This window comes from Schistocerca nitens, chromosome 3 (genome assembly GCF_023898315.1).
Source record: "Schistocerca nitens isolate TAMUIC-IGC-003100 chromosome 3, iqSchNite1.1, whole genome shotgun sequence".
Lineage (NCBI taxonomy): Eukaryota > Metazoa > Arthropoda > Insecta > Orthoptera > Acrididae > Schistocerca > Schistocerca nitens.
In genome coordinates this window covers 773,882,813-773,899,817 of record NC_064616.1, presented here as the reverse complement: position 1 = coordinate 773,899,817, position 17,005 = coordinate 773,882,813, and the positions used below count along the sequence as shown (strand labels likewise).

Below are 17,005 nucleotides of genomic sequence, written 5' to 3'. Positions count from 1 at the left end.
ACATAGATCAAAGTTTTTATTAAGATAAAGGGACTGTTGCTGCAGTGATACAGAATGAGTATTTCCATCAATTAGAGCTTATGTGCTGTATTGAGCATTAAAGTAAGGAATTTAACTTGGTTTCAATACAAATGCTCTGGATGTGTAAACATATAATCCATTACAGTAACCTGCAATGATGATCAAATGGTGGAAGATTTTACTTCCTGATGCATTCATTCACCCAGAGGATTATTCTAACTGAGTCCTACTGTAGAAGCCTAATCCCTCTGAAGCTACTAATTGTCATATATGAACAGCACTAATACTTCCAAATGTAATAGTTCTCTGTAGGCAGTCCATAATTGTTAGCCTTGATGCTGTAAGCTTCAGAATGTTCTAGAGCATCCATCGAAAGTCTTACTTTCTAGGCAAAATATTTTTGTATTGGTATAAGTGCGTGTAATTTGTGTGTGTGTGTGTGTGTGTGTGTGTGTGTGTGTGTGTGTGTTAGAAGAGAGAGACAGTGTGTGTTTTCCAGTGGTAATCCTGCCCGCTGTTCAGAAAATGATAAAGCTTGCACATGTCAGGTGATAATTCACAATATGAGCCATAACTTTCACACCATGATCCAAACAATTGACCAAAAGGGCATTTTATAGCAGCAACATTCAAAAAATGGGAAGACACTCTGTTTTTCACTAATTGTTTTTCCAATATGTCAGAACAGCATAAGAAAATGATGGGAAGGTGAATTACAGCAAAATTAATATTTAAGGCACACAAAGTTTGTGGTAACATCCAGTGACACATCCCCATACTAGAACAGATGACACATAGAACCAAAATACAAACAACTATACCATGTAACTCAACTGAAATTTTAAAAACAATATCCGTGTTTAATTCTTCCAAATTTTGTACTGATGATTTTCATGGAATGATAGGTTGATTATCCATTTCTCATTCTTCAGTGTCCAAGAGAAACTTCAGAAGGCATTTGGAGAGTTAATTGTAAGGTAGTGGTTGCAGACTCTGCAAAACACCAATAAGAGAAAAAATTTACCAGATTTTTTGCCCCCAACAGCTTGCCACATAGTTATTACCAAACAGAGACCTCCTTCCAAACAGTAATGTTTCTTTATGCTGCAAGAATATCTTTAAACTTATAAGAAAACCGATATTGGGAGAACTCGAGAGGACTCACCACTATGATTTCACTGTGGTTAATCAAGATACAATAGTGCTGTACTGCAGAGACAAATTAAAAAATTTTGGCAACTGAGATAACATGGAAAAATAAATGGCACAACATTCACTGGACATGAATCAGCCAGACAAGAAAATATTCCAACAACTAAAATATTGGGAACCTACATGGAAGCTGCTATGGAACTGGCAACCCATAAGAGAAAACTTAAGCCAAGAAATCCTCCTTTAGAGTCAGAGAAGTAAGATCATCAGTAATAGGAAACTACATTCTTTACTAGCTACCTATTGGTGTCAGAGTCAACTGATGCAAGATAAATTTCCAGCTTTGCACAATATAATCATGTGAACTATTTTACATGTATGCTATTCATAAATGTATATCAGATGTGATTATCATAGGATACTGAGTAATAAAGACCTACAGATAACAGTCCACTTGCAGTTGGAAGACAAATCTGTAATAGGTTGCCAAATAATACAAAACGGCTCTGTGGAAATCTGTTTAAGGAAAAGCTGAAATAGTTGTTAATTAAAGGATACTCGATCAAAGATTTCTGAAGTCGATTACTGAGTACTGTTTTTGTGTGTTGCAGTATATTAGTGGTGGTAAACGTTTTTGTAATAGTATATAATGTGCTAATTGTTATAAATATTTATTCCATGTATGGCCTGATATCACTGTGTCATTGTTATAAATGTACAAAAAATGAGGATGTCAAAAACTGTAAAATTGTTGTGGACAAATGGAGATTATTATTATTACTAAATAGATTTACAAATTTTAAAGGAACTATTATGTTTTATTGACAGGTATCTCAGGCAAGGCAAGAAACAGTTAATGCAAACACTTTGGCACAAGAAGCTTATGACAAAGCATTAGAGGCACGTAATCGTTCTGATGATGTTACAACCAGAACGCAAAATTTCATAGATGAGCTCCAGAAATTTTTTGATGAGGAAGGTGCATCACCATCAGATATCAGAACACTGGCAAAAGAGGTATTATACATAAAATTAATTTTTTTTTTCTGAAAATAGCTCCTACAATACCAAACATTTCTCTTCATTTCATATAAATGTTGGATACTCTCAATCCAGTTCAGGTGAGAATTATTGGCTTGAAAAATAGTGAATTTTATAATGTGTGGATATGTATAAAGACTAAAATTAAATGTGAAAGTAACTGATATGAAAAAAAATTGAGAAAGAATTTATAGAAACATGTGTGTATAATTGAGACACCAGGAAATCGATGCAAAACATAAATTTTACACAGTTCTGTTATTTGGTGGCTGGAGCTGATGAACATTTTTTCCACGATTATGCACACCTGATACATAAAATTTGGTGATTAATAGATACAGTAATGACTCAAACGTGTATCTCCTCATATATATGATTATTAAATTGGGATATCAAGTTTTCTACTTTTATTATGTAGTGCCTGAAATATTAATAAGTTATGTACATCTGTGATTAAATGGCAAATGTAAAAAAAAGCTATACTATTTATTAACTTCATTTATGAAGTTGTACTGTGATAGAGAAATTTACTTAATGTTGCAGGTTCTGTCGAAAAATATAGAACTTGAACCAGAAAGTATAACTTATCTTGCACAAAATATAAACAATACAATTGCATCTCTCACGGACATAGAGGTCATCCTGATGGAAACGAATGATAGTCTCACTAAAGCCAAGTCATTAGAGGAGCAGGCAGATGCTGCAAAGTAAGTATTACTGTTTCCAGAATGAATTTTTTTGCTTTGCAGCGGAGTGTGTGCTGATATGAAACTTCCTGGCAGATTAAAACTGTGTGACAGACTAAGACTGGGACTCTGAACCATTACTTTTCACAGGCAAGTGCTCTACCAACTGAGCAACCAGAGCACAACTCATGACACAGTTTTAATCTGCCTGGAAGTTTCAAGTATTATTGTTGGTCTAACATAATCAATTGCCAACTTGCTTTTTAGTAAAGGAAAGTTATCTATGGGTGCATGTGTACTGCAAAGTACAGCTTGTCAACAGGGCGAGGATTCAAAGGACAGTCCCATCTGCCTCCCTGTTTTGCTAACAAGCTGCCCTTCACAGTAATTAAATGCACAGGCCAGAGGATGATCTGTATCACAGATCAAAACTGGTTATCTAATTAAAACACACAAAGTGACCCAGACAGTATCATAATAATTACAAGTGGTCACGGTTCCCTGAGACACCATGTCTTTATTTATGAAAAAGGATATATTACTTTCATCATGAAAAAGGAGATATTACTTTCCCCCGAGAGGGTGATTTGATGTGCACGATAAAACATTTGGAAGTGTTATGTACATTGAAAGTATTTGAATTAATCCCAGTTGATATGTACATTTTAATAATATTATTATTACTTTCATCCAAATTTATAATATTACATTTTGCCATTACTATCAAACTGACTCAATAATATACTGATTCCTTTCTCTTCAGGGCAGGAGCAGAGGGAATTTTGGAAACAGCTAAGCTAGTTGTAGATGCACTTGAAGAAGCACAAGATGCCCAAGACAAAGCTGAAGATGCTATAAGAAAGGCCAATAACGACATATCAGTAGCAGAAAGGGACCTTACTCAAGTGAGTAGAAATACAATATTTGCTTTTGAAAGACTGTTTCATGTGCTGATTTTATAATATAATTATGAGATAATAAACAATTTATAACGAAAACAGCTTGCTAGAAAAATTAGTTGACATGTTGCAGTTAATACAGGCAAAGCAGGTTTTGCAGAAAGTTATTATTTCATAAAATATTTATGATATAAATATTGATTCACCATTTCATATAATATATGAAGCTATATGCTCTCACAGTCATTTTATTGGTATATAATACAGGTATATGTGAGCAAGGACAACTTGTACAAGTGCAAGTGAGGGTATCAGTAGGTTGTAGGGCTGTGCACAGATAGTTAACTTCCTCTTTCCCTCCTTTATCTTCAGGAGAGATCAGTAACAAATCACAGGAAGAATTTAGATGACTTAAGGATAGATATAGTGCATGAAGGGTAGTCATCAGCATATCAAGACTGAAAATGCAATTAAGGTATAGGCTGAGAGAAGTATGGAGTTAATGCCGGTGGGAGAATGAGTAGAAGCAGAAGGAAACGCAGGAAACAGATAGACTGCAGGGAATAAGAAGGACTGAGGATAAGAAGGTTGCAGGACCAAAGAACACATCAGTGGGACAGTTCCTTTCTGTGCAGTTCAGCAAAATTAATATTGGAGGGAAGGATTCAAATAGCACAAGTTGTGAATCAGTTACTGAAACTAACTAAATTGTGCAATATTCTCCATAACTCTATGCATAAAAGGTTACTAAAGAAAACACTAGGGAAGTGATACTTGGGGGTGGTACTAGATACAGAATGAGAAGAACAGTACAGAGGAAGACAGTGGGACTAGAATGGAGTGGGAATAGACTGGGGGTGGGGGGTGGGTGGGTGGGTGGGTGGGGGGATGAAGCAGGTTTGGGTTAGGAGGGTGGAATTGGATGGAAATAGGAGTGGAGTCAGAGGCAAGTGGAGGGCAGGAGGATTGTTGGGACAAAGAATTTACTGGAGAGACAACTCACTCATCCACAATTCAGAACAGCTGACATCAGGGGGAAATAATCTAGATGGCATGTACTGTTAAGCAGCTAATTACGATCAACCACTTCCTGATGAGCAACTGGGTAGTTCCTTTGGTTCTCGGCTACAGTGTGGCAGTGGCCATTCTACTGGCTGCCAATACTCACTAAATGCTTTGCAGTAACTGTAGCGAAATTGATAGATGAGAGGACTGCTGTCACAGGTGGCTTTGACTCCGACAGGACAGGAATGGAAGGTTGTGGGCAGATGTGTGGAACAGTATTTGACCTTGATCCTCCAATTCGATATGACTAACTGGTGAAGGACTGGGAACAGGAGTGGTTTAGGGACAGACAAGAATATTACTTAGGTTGTATTGTGGAATACTACTTTAGGAGAAGTTGAAAGGATAGAGAAAAGGATATATCTCACTTCAGGGCACAAAGAGAGGGAGAAAAGAAAAAGTGGTTCAGTTCTAGTTCTTGGTGGTACATGTGGTAGTACTTGTTGCTACACATGTAGCATGCACAGCTGGCAAGGCTGAGGGAGTTCTTTGTATGTAAGGGGCAGTAGCTGTTGACAAGTGATGATGTCGGTGCTCAATGAGTTTAACATGAACAGTGTTTCTTATGGAACTGATAAACATAGTTGCAGAACTGTGGAATATGCCCTTGTGGCATCAGTTGAAATCTTGCAACAGCAAATAAGAAAAATTTGGATTGAGGAAGCCCTACCCGAAGAATGGAAAACAGCCCCAATCCATCCATTGCACAAAAAGGCAGTGTGGAAAACACCAACTAAGACAGAACAATATCCATACTACTGGTAACCTACAAAATTCACTCACTTGCCATCCAGGAATGTTTAGAAACCAACACAAAGATACATCACTATGAAACAATTCTGAAGCCAATAGTTATGTATGTAGCCAAGCCCTATCCCTAAATGGAAATAAAGGTCTCCTTGAAGAACTGGAGAAAAAGTGCATAGAATCATTAGGGTAATAATGGGATCAAATTATAAGAATGTCATCCACCAAGAAAGATCCCACAGCGAAGCCTGGGGAGAAAGAAAAAAAAAAAAATATATATATATATATATAGGATTAGGTCAACAAAAGACATGTAAAATTTAATGGTCACCTCAAACAAATGGATGGAAACAATCAGACCAATGAGATCTTCTGCTTTTTTTTTATTCAAACCCCAAAACTGCAATGTCTTGGTTTAGAAATACCAAAGATGACCAGCTCCTATAAATCAAACCTGAAGAAGACATGATGAGCATGAGATAGAGGAAGGTAAGCAACCCCACATTCACAAAGAATGAAGGAAATCTGGGCTTGAAAGAATGGAAAGTTCACTGCCAAGTGGAACAATAATAATGTAATACACAAGGTGTTTTCCACTGTCCTATTTATCATAATAATAATAATTATTATTATTATTATTATAATTATAATTATTATTATCATCATAAATTTATGATAATAATAATAATTATAATAATAATAATAATAATTCAAGAAATTAAAAAACAGCCGACCAGTTGCAAAGGATAAAGCAATCTTTACCTAGGTTTCAACTGATATAAATCGGTCTTCTTCAGAAGACGGCAGTTTTACATTTAATTGGAGTGAAGTATCATAGTCATTTTTACAAACATTTACATAACTCAGTTAATTCAAATAAAACATAGCCCTGAATTAACTGAGTTATGTAAATGTTTGTAAAAATGACTATGATACTTCACTCCAATTAAATGTAAAACTGCCGTCTTCTGAAGAAGACCGATTTATATCGGTTGAAACCTAGGTAAAGATTGCTTTATCCTTTGCAACTGGTCGGCTGTTTTTTAATTTCTTGACGTAGAACCGTTGCTGTAGCGCAGCTATGTTTAAAATACTGATAATAATAATAATAATTATTATTATTATCCTAAATGGGACAGTGGAAAACACCTTATAAGCAGGCTCATTGAATCAAGAAGGACCAGGTGAAATGAACAGAAAAGGAAGGACTCAAAGCTAAGGTGTTGTAAATGAATCTGAAGCAGATGCATGATTTAGAATTCTAAATGACTAGTAAGGATTCCTTTAGATAGTCCATCCATGATCATCAATGATGATATGAGCATTATTGTTACATATTCATGTCAGGAACTGAATACTATAGCGAATCATGCACTTAAAGTGAAATGATCACATAAGAGACTTGCTGGAACAATAATAAGTAAACGTAACTCACAGATGGAAGCAGTTGCTTACAAAACCCAGATTTGACTGATAACTGAATATTGCCTTGCCAGATGGGATTAATAGAGGAGGTAGAGAAGATCTGACAAAGAGCAATGCATTTTGCCACAAATTCATTTAGTGTGACAGTGTATGGTATATGTAGCAGCTGTAAATATGTTTGTTTATCTAGTAAAATCTATCACACATGGAAATAAATATTGTAAATGCACTGATAAGCCAAAATATTATGGCCACCACCCACCAGCACATTGGATGCCCATCGTGGCATTGCGGGCACATGATGTGGTAACAAAAGTATGTAAACAGAGCAGACATGGATGGGGGATCACCCTAGTGAAGATATGGGCTGCAAATGGGGAAATCCATTGAGACAAATGACTTTGACAAAGGGCAGATTATTCTTACGCAGAGCCTGTGAATGAGTATCTTTAAAACGGTGAAGCTGGTTGAATGTTCATGTGTTACTGTCATAAGCATCTGCTGAAAGAGGTAGAAGGACAGTGAAACTACCACTAGGCACTAAATAGTTGGACGTCCACGACTTTTTACAGAATTCACAGTATGTGGGGTTCGAAGGCTTGTCAGCTCTGTAAAGTAGGACAGATGGTGATCTGTGGCATCCCTGCTGAAAGAGCACAATATGGGTGCACCCACAAGTGTTTTGGAGCACACGGCTCCTCATACATTGTTGAACACGGAGCTCCACAGCAGGTCACCCCTACACGTTCACATGTTGACGCAACAACATCATCAATTACGATTGCAGTGGGCATGGAACCATCGGGATTCGACCATTGATCAATGGAAACATGCAGCTCTTTGAGGGAATCACATTTTTGCTGCACTAGGTTGATGGTCGTCTCCACAAATGGCATCTTCAAGGTGAACGGTGGATTGAAACGTGCAGTGTGCCGACAACACAGGCTGGTGGGAGTAGTATTATGCTATGGGAGAGTGTCTCCAGTGCTTGCATAGAACCTGTGGTAGGAATCGAAGACACACTGACAGCTGCGAACCACGTGCATCCCTTCATGCTTGATGTCTTCCCTGATGGCGATGTTGTCCTCAAGCAGTATAATTGCCCATGTCTTGGAGCCAGAACTATGCTACAGTGATTTGAGAAGCATCATAGTGAACTCACGTTGATGTCTAGGCGACCAAATATGCCTGCCGTAAATCCTATGGAACCCATCTGGGTCGCTGTCGGGACCCATCATTGCGTACACAAATCACCAGCCCATTATTTACGTGAATTACAAGACATGTGCATTGACATCTAATGAGACATACCTACACAAACCTACCAACAAACTGAAGGATCTGTGATATGCAGAATCAGCGACGTAGGTCATTCTGAAGATGGACAAACAAGCTATTAAGCAGTTGGTCATAATGGTGTGGCTCATCAGTGTAAATGGTTCTGTCTATCCTAATATCTGTTTAGAGACCAAAATTAAAAATAAAGGATAAGGACTGTCAAGCACAACATAAATTTTAAATGTTAGAAAAATGGTGAATGTTGGAACAAAGCATTATTAGGGCAGGGCTACCATGTAGCTCTTACTACAGTTAAAGGTAAAATGAGGATAAACATCCATTCAGTGAAAGTAAGACAGAGAAATGATATTTATGTTGCAAATGTATCCATAGTTGCTATTCAAGGAAGTGTACAGCACTCTGCAACGTATGTTTCCAATAGACATTTACAAGGGTTGAAGACTGTTAGTGAAGGGTTTCCTCTTGTCAGACAACTATTGCTGCATGCAGGAATACTTCGGATCCACATAATTACTTTATAGGGACGTAATTCAAATTACTGTAATAAGCAATACAGTTCATGTATGGGTACATTACATCATTCCAGCCAACTAGCCAAGTGCTGGAATGCTCCATGCCAACAGTTAATGGCCAATGTTTTCCACTTTCCGTGCTCATTATTAAAACTTGTAAAATTAATTAAATTCTCATACAGTAAGTTTATTATAATTGTTTCCAGACTTATTTTTGCTCTGGAATTTCATAATTCCATGTTTCATTATTCTGTTCGCTTTTCTTTCAGTAAGTTGTGTCCCCTTTATTACATTACAGGTAGTTGTATATTCATTCTCAGCCTCCCTCACTCCCCCCTCCCCCCCAATCCATCCTGCTCCCTCCCTCCCCCTCTCTCCCTACTCCCCTCCCCCCCCCTCCTCCCCATCTGTCTCTGTCTCTCTCTCTCTCTCTCTCTCTCTCTCTCTCTCTGGTTTCCTATTGTGGAAACTATCTTCATGCATATAAAATTAGATATCTGGGTAGTTTTACTCTTCTATTTGTTTCCCAAAGTCATCTGTGTATCCAACACGGAACATTTCCAGTTATTAAAATTTTTTCACAGTTGCAAAATTGTTTCTTCTATTAGTTGCCCTGTTTCATGCATGAATAATGGAAGAACTGTAGGCAACCACTCACTATACATTTGTGGTTTTGAGCAGCTGTCTGCTACATTGTCGTATCTCAGCATCTGGTTACATTCCACACTGGACTTAACAGTATCATATCAGTTTTATGTATGATATACTAAAATAACTTCTTGGTTTAGTTGCATATTTATTACTTTTACTGGTAATTGTAGGAATTTCATTTGCTAGAGACACAGATTTCATTCAGCCTATAGTTGAGTTGACATTTACCATAGGTTGCAATGGTTCTAGTTTAAGGTCCTCTGTCATGACATTTCAGAACTATTGTTTTATTAACACCTCTGCTGAAGTAGGCAGGCAGAAAGTGTAAGTAACATCTGCACTGGAATATAGGCTTCGTTGGATTTCTTATTATCTTCCATAACTGCCAGAAACACTTAACAGACATATGTCATTGTGTTTCAGTTATATGTTATAGCTCAAACTCTTTTATTTAATTAATACCTGCACAAACTATGTGCATTACAGATGATGTACAAGTAACAGTCAAATTTTATAACAACTGTTTTTTGTTTCTTTTAGATTGCAAGTGGAACAGAAGATGCTCAACAAAAGGCAAATGAAACAGTTGTAGAAGTAAATTTTCTGCAAGCAAGACTGAAACCTCTGCAAACACAGTTCTTACAAAATGCCCATGATGCAGAGGAAGTGGCACAGGAGGCAGAGAAGCTGGAAGCAGAGGTCCAGAGGGCTCAGAGCAATACAAGTCAGCTGCAAGACCAGTATGATAGGGCTGCAGCTGAGCTGGCCAAGAGGGCCAGTCGGTCAAATGAAGCCCATGAGCGCGCACAAAGTCTCCTAAAAAAATCCAGTACTCTACTGTCAGATTCACTGCGAAAATCAAAGGAACTTGATGGTATGTTTAATAAATTTCAGTGCTTGCACAGACTGCTTTAATGTATAAATTAACAGTCCATTTTGTTCTCTTGTTGTTTTTAATTATGGAAATTCTCGTGAAAAATTTTATGAAGTGTTGGAACATCCAGCTTTTCATAAAACTTATTTTCATTTCTCTCCAAAGTAGCACCATTCAGATAGCAGCAAAAGTGAACCCTTTTAAATTCTTTAATGACATTTCTGTAGTACATTTCCTTAGAAGATTGCCTAGGAACACTTTTTGTGCATAAACACTACAGGAAGTACAAAAAATGCACATAGAACATCATTTCACTTTTAGGTGAGTAAGATATCACATGGAGCCAGATTTGGACTATGCTCTAGCTGCAGAAGTGTTGCATTAAGAACTCTCTAACAAACACTTCACTTTGAACCATCATGCAAAGAGGTATCTTTTGTAGAAATAATTCTATAAAGGTGCACCTTTGACTGTTTCACTTTTGCTTTTTCAAAATGTATCAAAGTATATGAATCTGTAGTTAATGGCCTCCTTTCTTAAGGTCGGGTAGTGGTGACATATTCACTTGCACTAAAAAGGCACACATTAATATTTTGTCTAAATTCCTTGTTCTCTGTACTTTTCTTGAAAGAGTATTATTTAATTGCTTCCATGCATCTCACTCATGCATCAATTCTGTGTCAAAATGGTGTGCACACACACATTTCACCACCAACTAAAATGTTCAACATTAATTTTGACATGGAATAAGACCTATTGGGCATCTACTGACAGAACTTCAAATGCTGAGCTTTCTGTTTGCAGTTTAGATTAAGTGTATCCACCAACTACAAACCTTACTGACATTTAGAATCTCAGGTAAATTCTAAGAGATGGCTGCCATTTCAGTCCAAAAGTTACACTGAATGTGCTAGTGTCTGCAAAAAGGAAGGAAGATTAGGACCAGTATGTACAGTAGTCTCCTCTTCAGTCATTCTTTGAACACAAAATTGTTTGCTTTGGTAGCATCAGTTGCTGGGCATGGAGTTTGAATTTCATCTTCAAGAGGGTTTATTTTGTACCCAAAATATTGTAATAAACACATGGCCCATAGAAGGAGAACAACACTAAGCTTGAAATGAATTACCCAGGTCATTAACTGATATTCAGAATTACAATTAAATTATAAAAAGTGATGACACTAAAATACTTCCTTGTCAACTTCTACAGCAACTAAATATCTCACAAAGAATGACAGTGAGGGTCTTTCAGTATTTTTAACCTACTGACTGTAGAAGAATTCCACAACAATCAAAGCATGTGTTATCAGAGGTACTGTTGAGCTTTGTAGTGATTTACACCCAGCATGCCTACGACGTGCTTGCCTGCATTGAAAGATTAGGGATTCATGTTTGTTCATTTCTTAGATGTCATTAACTTCATTAGCTTTAAAGCCAGTATATGGTGTTTTAATATACAGTAAAACACTTTTAGTTTCATGGCAACAGTGTTGGCACATCATATCGAAAGTTTTAGTTCGCTGCAAAGTCAACAGATAGTGTTCCAAACAAATCTTGTTGTAAAGAATAAGGTGCCTTTTACCGTATTTACTCGAATCTAAGCCGCACTCGAATCTAAGCCGCACCTGAAAAATGAGACTCGAAATAAAGGAAAAAAAATTTCTCGAATGTAGGCCGCACCTGAAATTTGAGATTCGAAATTCAAGGAGAGAGAAAAGTTTTAGGCCACACCTCCAAATCGAAACAAAGTTGGTACATTGTAATATGAGACACAATTTAGGTCGAATGAATGATGATACAGCTACAGTAGTTTGGTTCGAGTCGTAAGCTTAGCAGTTAAGCTTTACCAGGTAGCCATTGCTATGTGTCAGGCGCTCCGTACGTATTTATACGGATACCCTTCCTTTTTGACGTGCTTCGTCTGATTTGAATCGATTACTTATTTTGCTTTGATCTGATAAGTGCCGTTTTCTTTGTTATAGGTGTTTACGTCACTCTAAGCTGAAAATGCATTACTGTACTGTCATGCATTGTTTGTCGCATTCTGATAGTGCGTGTTTACGGCCTGTCGCTGCTCGCGGCATGGCTTGCTTTTGTACGCGCTACCGCCACTTAAAAAAAAAAAAAAAAAAAAAAAAAAAAAAAAAAAAAAAAAAAAAAAAAAAAAAAGGAGAGAGAGAGAGAGAGAGAGAGAGAGAGAGAGAGAGGAATCGTCTCATTAGCGAAACAATGGCAAGAGACTGATATTTGTTGTTACTTACACTGCTGCTTTCTTTGATAATGATCAACAAGAACCAAATAATAGAGTGCGTATGATAGAACATGTTCTGAACGAGAGTTAGGAGAAAATTTTTCTCCGTTTGAAAATCTTTGTGGCCGCTTTTTTAGTACATCAAATTCTGCACAGAAATTAGTCATCTTAGATTTAAAAATCTAGTCAGTTGCCGTGCTTCATTTCTGACTGTATCACTATTAGGCATAAGAATAATACAAATATAAACATGACACGATACGTATATTCTTCCGCGTTTGCTGTTGTCTCACTCTAGTTTCGTAGTTTATTAGGCAGACAGGATTTAAATGAGATAGCAGCAAATGCAGTGGTCGAAACTTGGGGTGGAGAAAAAAAAGCTCGTCTCCCACCTTTCTTTTTTTTTTTTTTTTAATTTATTTACTGATGCAGAAGTTTTGGCGCCAGTATTTATCTTTGTGCCTACAAAGCATGCCTGTGCAGCGCTACATGTATTCGACGGCAGAAGTTAGTTGTGGCGGCACCTACCAACATTTTTCCGAACTTCCGCTTCCTTTGCACTCGATTCTAAGCCGCAGGCGGTTTTTTGGATTACAAAAACCGGAAAAAAAGTGCGGCTTAGATTCGAGTAAATACGGTATGCACTGACTTTTAGTACAAACAGTTAATCTTATTTAAATAAATAGTTTAGGGCTTGTGTTATGGAAATGTACAAATACTTCCTATTTCTACAAAAAAAAAAAAAAAAAAAAAAAAAAAAAAAAAAAAAAAAAAAAACAAATTGTAAAGCACTCAGAAGGAGTGGAGGAAGCAAAATCAAATTTCGTGGGTTGAGAGGGTATGTGATGTTATTTCAGCCTTACGGAGAACTGATCAGTATGACATTGCACTGACTCTGGCCTCAATGCATGCACTAATTTGATTGGGAAGGGTGCCTTAGAGCCATTGTATTCTCTCCTGTTGTTGTAACTGATCCTTGATATGCAGGAAACTGAATTGAGATGAACTAGACATCTGAACTGGTCCCGCACATATTCAGTAGGGGACAAATCTAGGGATATTATAGGCCATGAGAGTACCTCAACATCACACAGATAGTTCATAAAGACATAAACCATGTGTAGTTGAGCATTTTGCTGTTGAAAAATGGCACCATGTATTATCACATGAGAAGTAATGCATGAGGATGCCGGCTGTCTGCGACACACTGTTGTGCCATTAGAGTTCCCTGAATACCAGCTGTAATGTGAAGTCATACCCCATGGCTCCACACACCATGCTCCCAGGAGTATCATTACTGTGCCTCTCCAATACATTGGAAGGATGGGACCACTTCTCAGGTTACCGCCATACTCACGTCATCCAAGGTAGTGAAGAACAATTCATCACTAAACACAATGTAACACCAATCATCAGCAACCCATGCTCCTTGGTCACAGCACCACTCCAAATACAGCTGTTTGTGTTGTGGTGTTAATGGCCACCTATGGATGGGATAGTAATTCCCTAGTCTAGCAGCTGTTAATCTCTGACCAGAGGTGTGAGATGACACAGAATGTTGCAAGGAGTCCATTATTTGTTCTCAGATGGTAGTTGCACATGTGAAGGGGTTCCAATGTGTTTGATGCACACTATGGTGTTACTGACTTGTGGTTAGACATGGTCGGCCAGAATCTTGACGATGAGTATGCCTGCCATTGTGTTCCCACACAATCCAACAAGGGCTCACTGTCACACCTGAAAGCCCCAAAAATTGGGATATTGTACAGTTTGACCATCTGGCCAAACAGGTACCCACAATGAGGTCCCTTTCAAACTCTGTCAAGTGCTGATAACTCTGTCTCACATGAATACATGGCAGCTTTGTGTCCTTCACAGTGTTCACTCAGTATCTGATACTGTTTGTGGTCCTTATGTACCCTACTGGGCCTGGTAACAACACTAAACACAAACAACAGTAATGCATTCTGGTGACCCTTCTACGTGTCAAATAGTTTCAAATCTACTTACCCGCCAAAGGTGTGTACACGTACTTAGTTACGCTGACATCCAACCATGTCTTCTGTGTGCTTCACTATTTTGTCAGGCAGCATATATACATTAAAACACATCACATATGTATGTAAATAGTATAAATAAATGCATAATGCTCCCAACACCTGGTGTAAACCTAGAAATGAGAAAGAGTCTGATAAATATTGCATGTGTTGTAAATGTCCATCATGCAGGGCACAACAAGCAGCGAGTCAATGCAGGACTCGTGGCACAGCTGTCACGGCTGGCAAGAAGCGCTTTGAAGCTTAACGTCATTAGGTGTTGAAACGTGCAAGAGCAGATAAAATATTATGCTCTAATTGTGTCTCTTTCTTGAATATATGACAATAGACCAGAACCATATTATTCTAGAATCCTTTGTTACTTGGGCTGTGTAGCTCTTATTTACTTACATTAATTTGTGTATTTAAAGTGAAGTTATTTGTTAGCTGACTATCACTGTGGCATTTTTGTTTCAGATATGAAGAAGGAATATGATGGGCATGATAAAATTCTGAGGGACCTGAATATAGAAATAGATCATCTTATAGACAGGATGAATAAATATCAAGGTGTCATCAATGAAAGATCTGAATACTATCGCAGTTGTCTGTCGTAAGGCAGTGCATAGGAGTATTCTGCTTAATACCATTTAGTGGACAATTTAAGTTGACAGAAGAGAATCTGTGTGAGATGTTGGCATTCCATAGAAAAGTGCATTTATTACCTCCATCTGGGTGTGTCCTGGAAGTTCTTATTAATTTAAAAATGTATCAGGAAAGAGAAGTAGTGTACAGAATATCTGTAACTGTTTTCTCTGAAATGTGAGTGATAGTTGGGAATTGTTTTCATGTGTGACTGAAGTGGAAGGGCAGATCTGTTAGTGAAAGATTCCACGAAAGGATTAAATGAACGAAGGGTGTGCATAGAAAACATTATAAATGTTCATGTGATGAACTAGTCTGCAATATCAGACAAGGCTGTACAATACAGAACACAAAATAATGCATTACGTCACCAATAAGACTGAATTCGTGGTTCAGGCACATAGCAACAGTGGACCTTGGATTAGTGGGCCCTGTTAACCAAACAGTAAAACAACCTGCTTTGGGACATTTTGTAATTTATAACTTACATATTATGTGAAACCTGTCAGATGACACCTTGTCTGCAGTTATACCACACACACAGTGGGAAACTTGGGTGCAGCAGAACTTTTTGTAACTGCCATTTAGTATTAACTCTGGAATTCTATTCATTTGTTCATAATTACTTTTACTATTCATTTTTATCATTGTAAGTAAATAATAAACTTTTAAGTTTAACAATGCAGCTGTAGTTAATAAATCTGCAAGCAGGTGTAAATGAAGTTCCTCATATTGCATTGCAATGGTAAATAATCATTAATGTCATGTATTAAAGTGTTTCATCCACAGATTTAGATATTTGTAAAGATACTTTTAAATAAAATCAGTTTGTTCAATTTCCTTGAGTATGCCATAAATTTTAACATGCCACTCATGTACTATTTCATTTTGAAAACTGAAAATCTGGAGCACTTACTGTTTCCATTTTTACCAGTCTAGTGTTACCCATCCATTGAGTAATATACAAACCATGACTTCCCAGTCATGTTAGAAGTGGCTGTTTCAAGTTGCATAAAAATAGCTTATGTTATGATTTAGTGTTTTTCTTCCAAACTTCACCAGAAAACTGTTGGTACTAGGAAACAATGTGCATCTTTTAACAGGTTCACTACATGAAAACAGATATATCATACATAATTTAATTTCAATTTCTGTTAAGCTACAATGCAGACTTAGATTCTATATGGAAGGCAAGTGTCGATTAAAGTCGACAAAAATATTGTGTCTATCAAGGTCGAATCTGAGTCTGACTGTGAGTAGCCGATCTAAATGAACTCGAGTTAACCATTGCATGTTTTTACCAGCTGCTCAGTTCCACTGTAACAGTTGTACAGTCCTTCAAAGAAAGTCTACGCTCAGTAGCATGTAAGTGCCCCAACAATGCAAAATCAACTGGAGGTGACTGCCAAGTATGAACTGAGATGTCTGTGGATTCAGTGCAAGTGATACGGACAGATAGTCATATGAAGTAGCTCTGAACACATTTCCCGAAAACAATCTTGAGCAGCTAATTCGGTAACCTACTCACAGTTGAATATTTTATACTTTGTAGCTGTAAACAAGCCTATCCATATTGACATTATCAATTTAGATACTAGAGATCATGATATCATCATAGCAACAATGGTTACTAAAATTAATAAACTCATCAATAAAGCAAGGAGAGTTTATATGCTGGAAAAAGCAGATAAGCAGTCATTAG

At 37.3% G+C, this 17,005-nt stretch overlaps 1 protein-coding gene across 3 annotated transcripts in view; it reads left to right on the top strand.

The window, feature by feature from the left end:
• Positions 1–15,984, top strand: part of LOC126248778 (laminin subunit beta-1) — a 376,490-nt gene extending 360,506 nt beyond the window's left edge. For all 3 annotated transcript variants that reach the window (XM_049950147.1, XM_049950149.1, XM_049950148.1), the window contains 5 exons: positions 2,002–2,190; positions 2,758–2,921; positions 3,664–3,805; positions 10,039–10,372; positions 15,136–15,984. In XM_049950147.1, coding sequence (XP_049806104.1) covers positions 2,002–2,190; positions 2,758–2,921; positions 3,664–3,805; positions 10,039–10,372; positions 15,136–15,275 — 969 coding nt within the window. In that variant the 3' untranslated portion in view covers positions 15,276–15,984. The remainder of the gene's footprint in view (positions 1–2,001; positions 2,191–2,757; positions 2,922–3,663; positions 3,806–10,038; positions 10,373–15,135) is intronic.
• Positions 15,985–17,005: the final 1,021 nt, after the last annotated feature.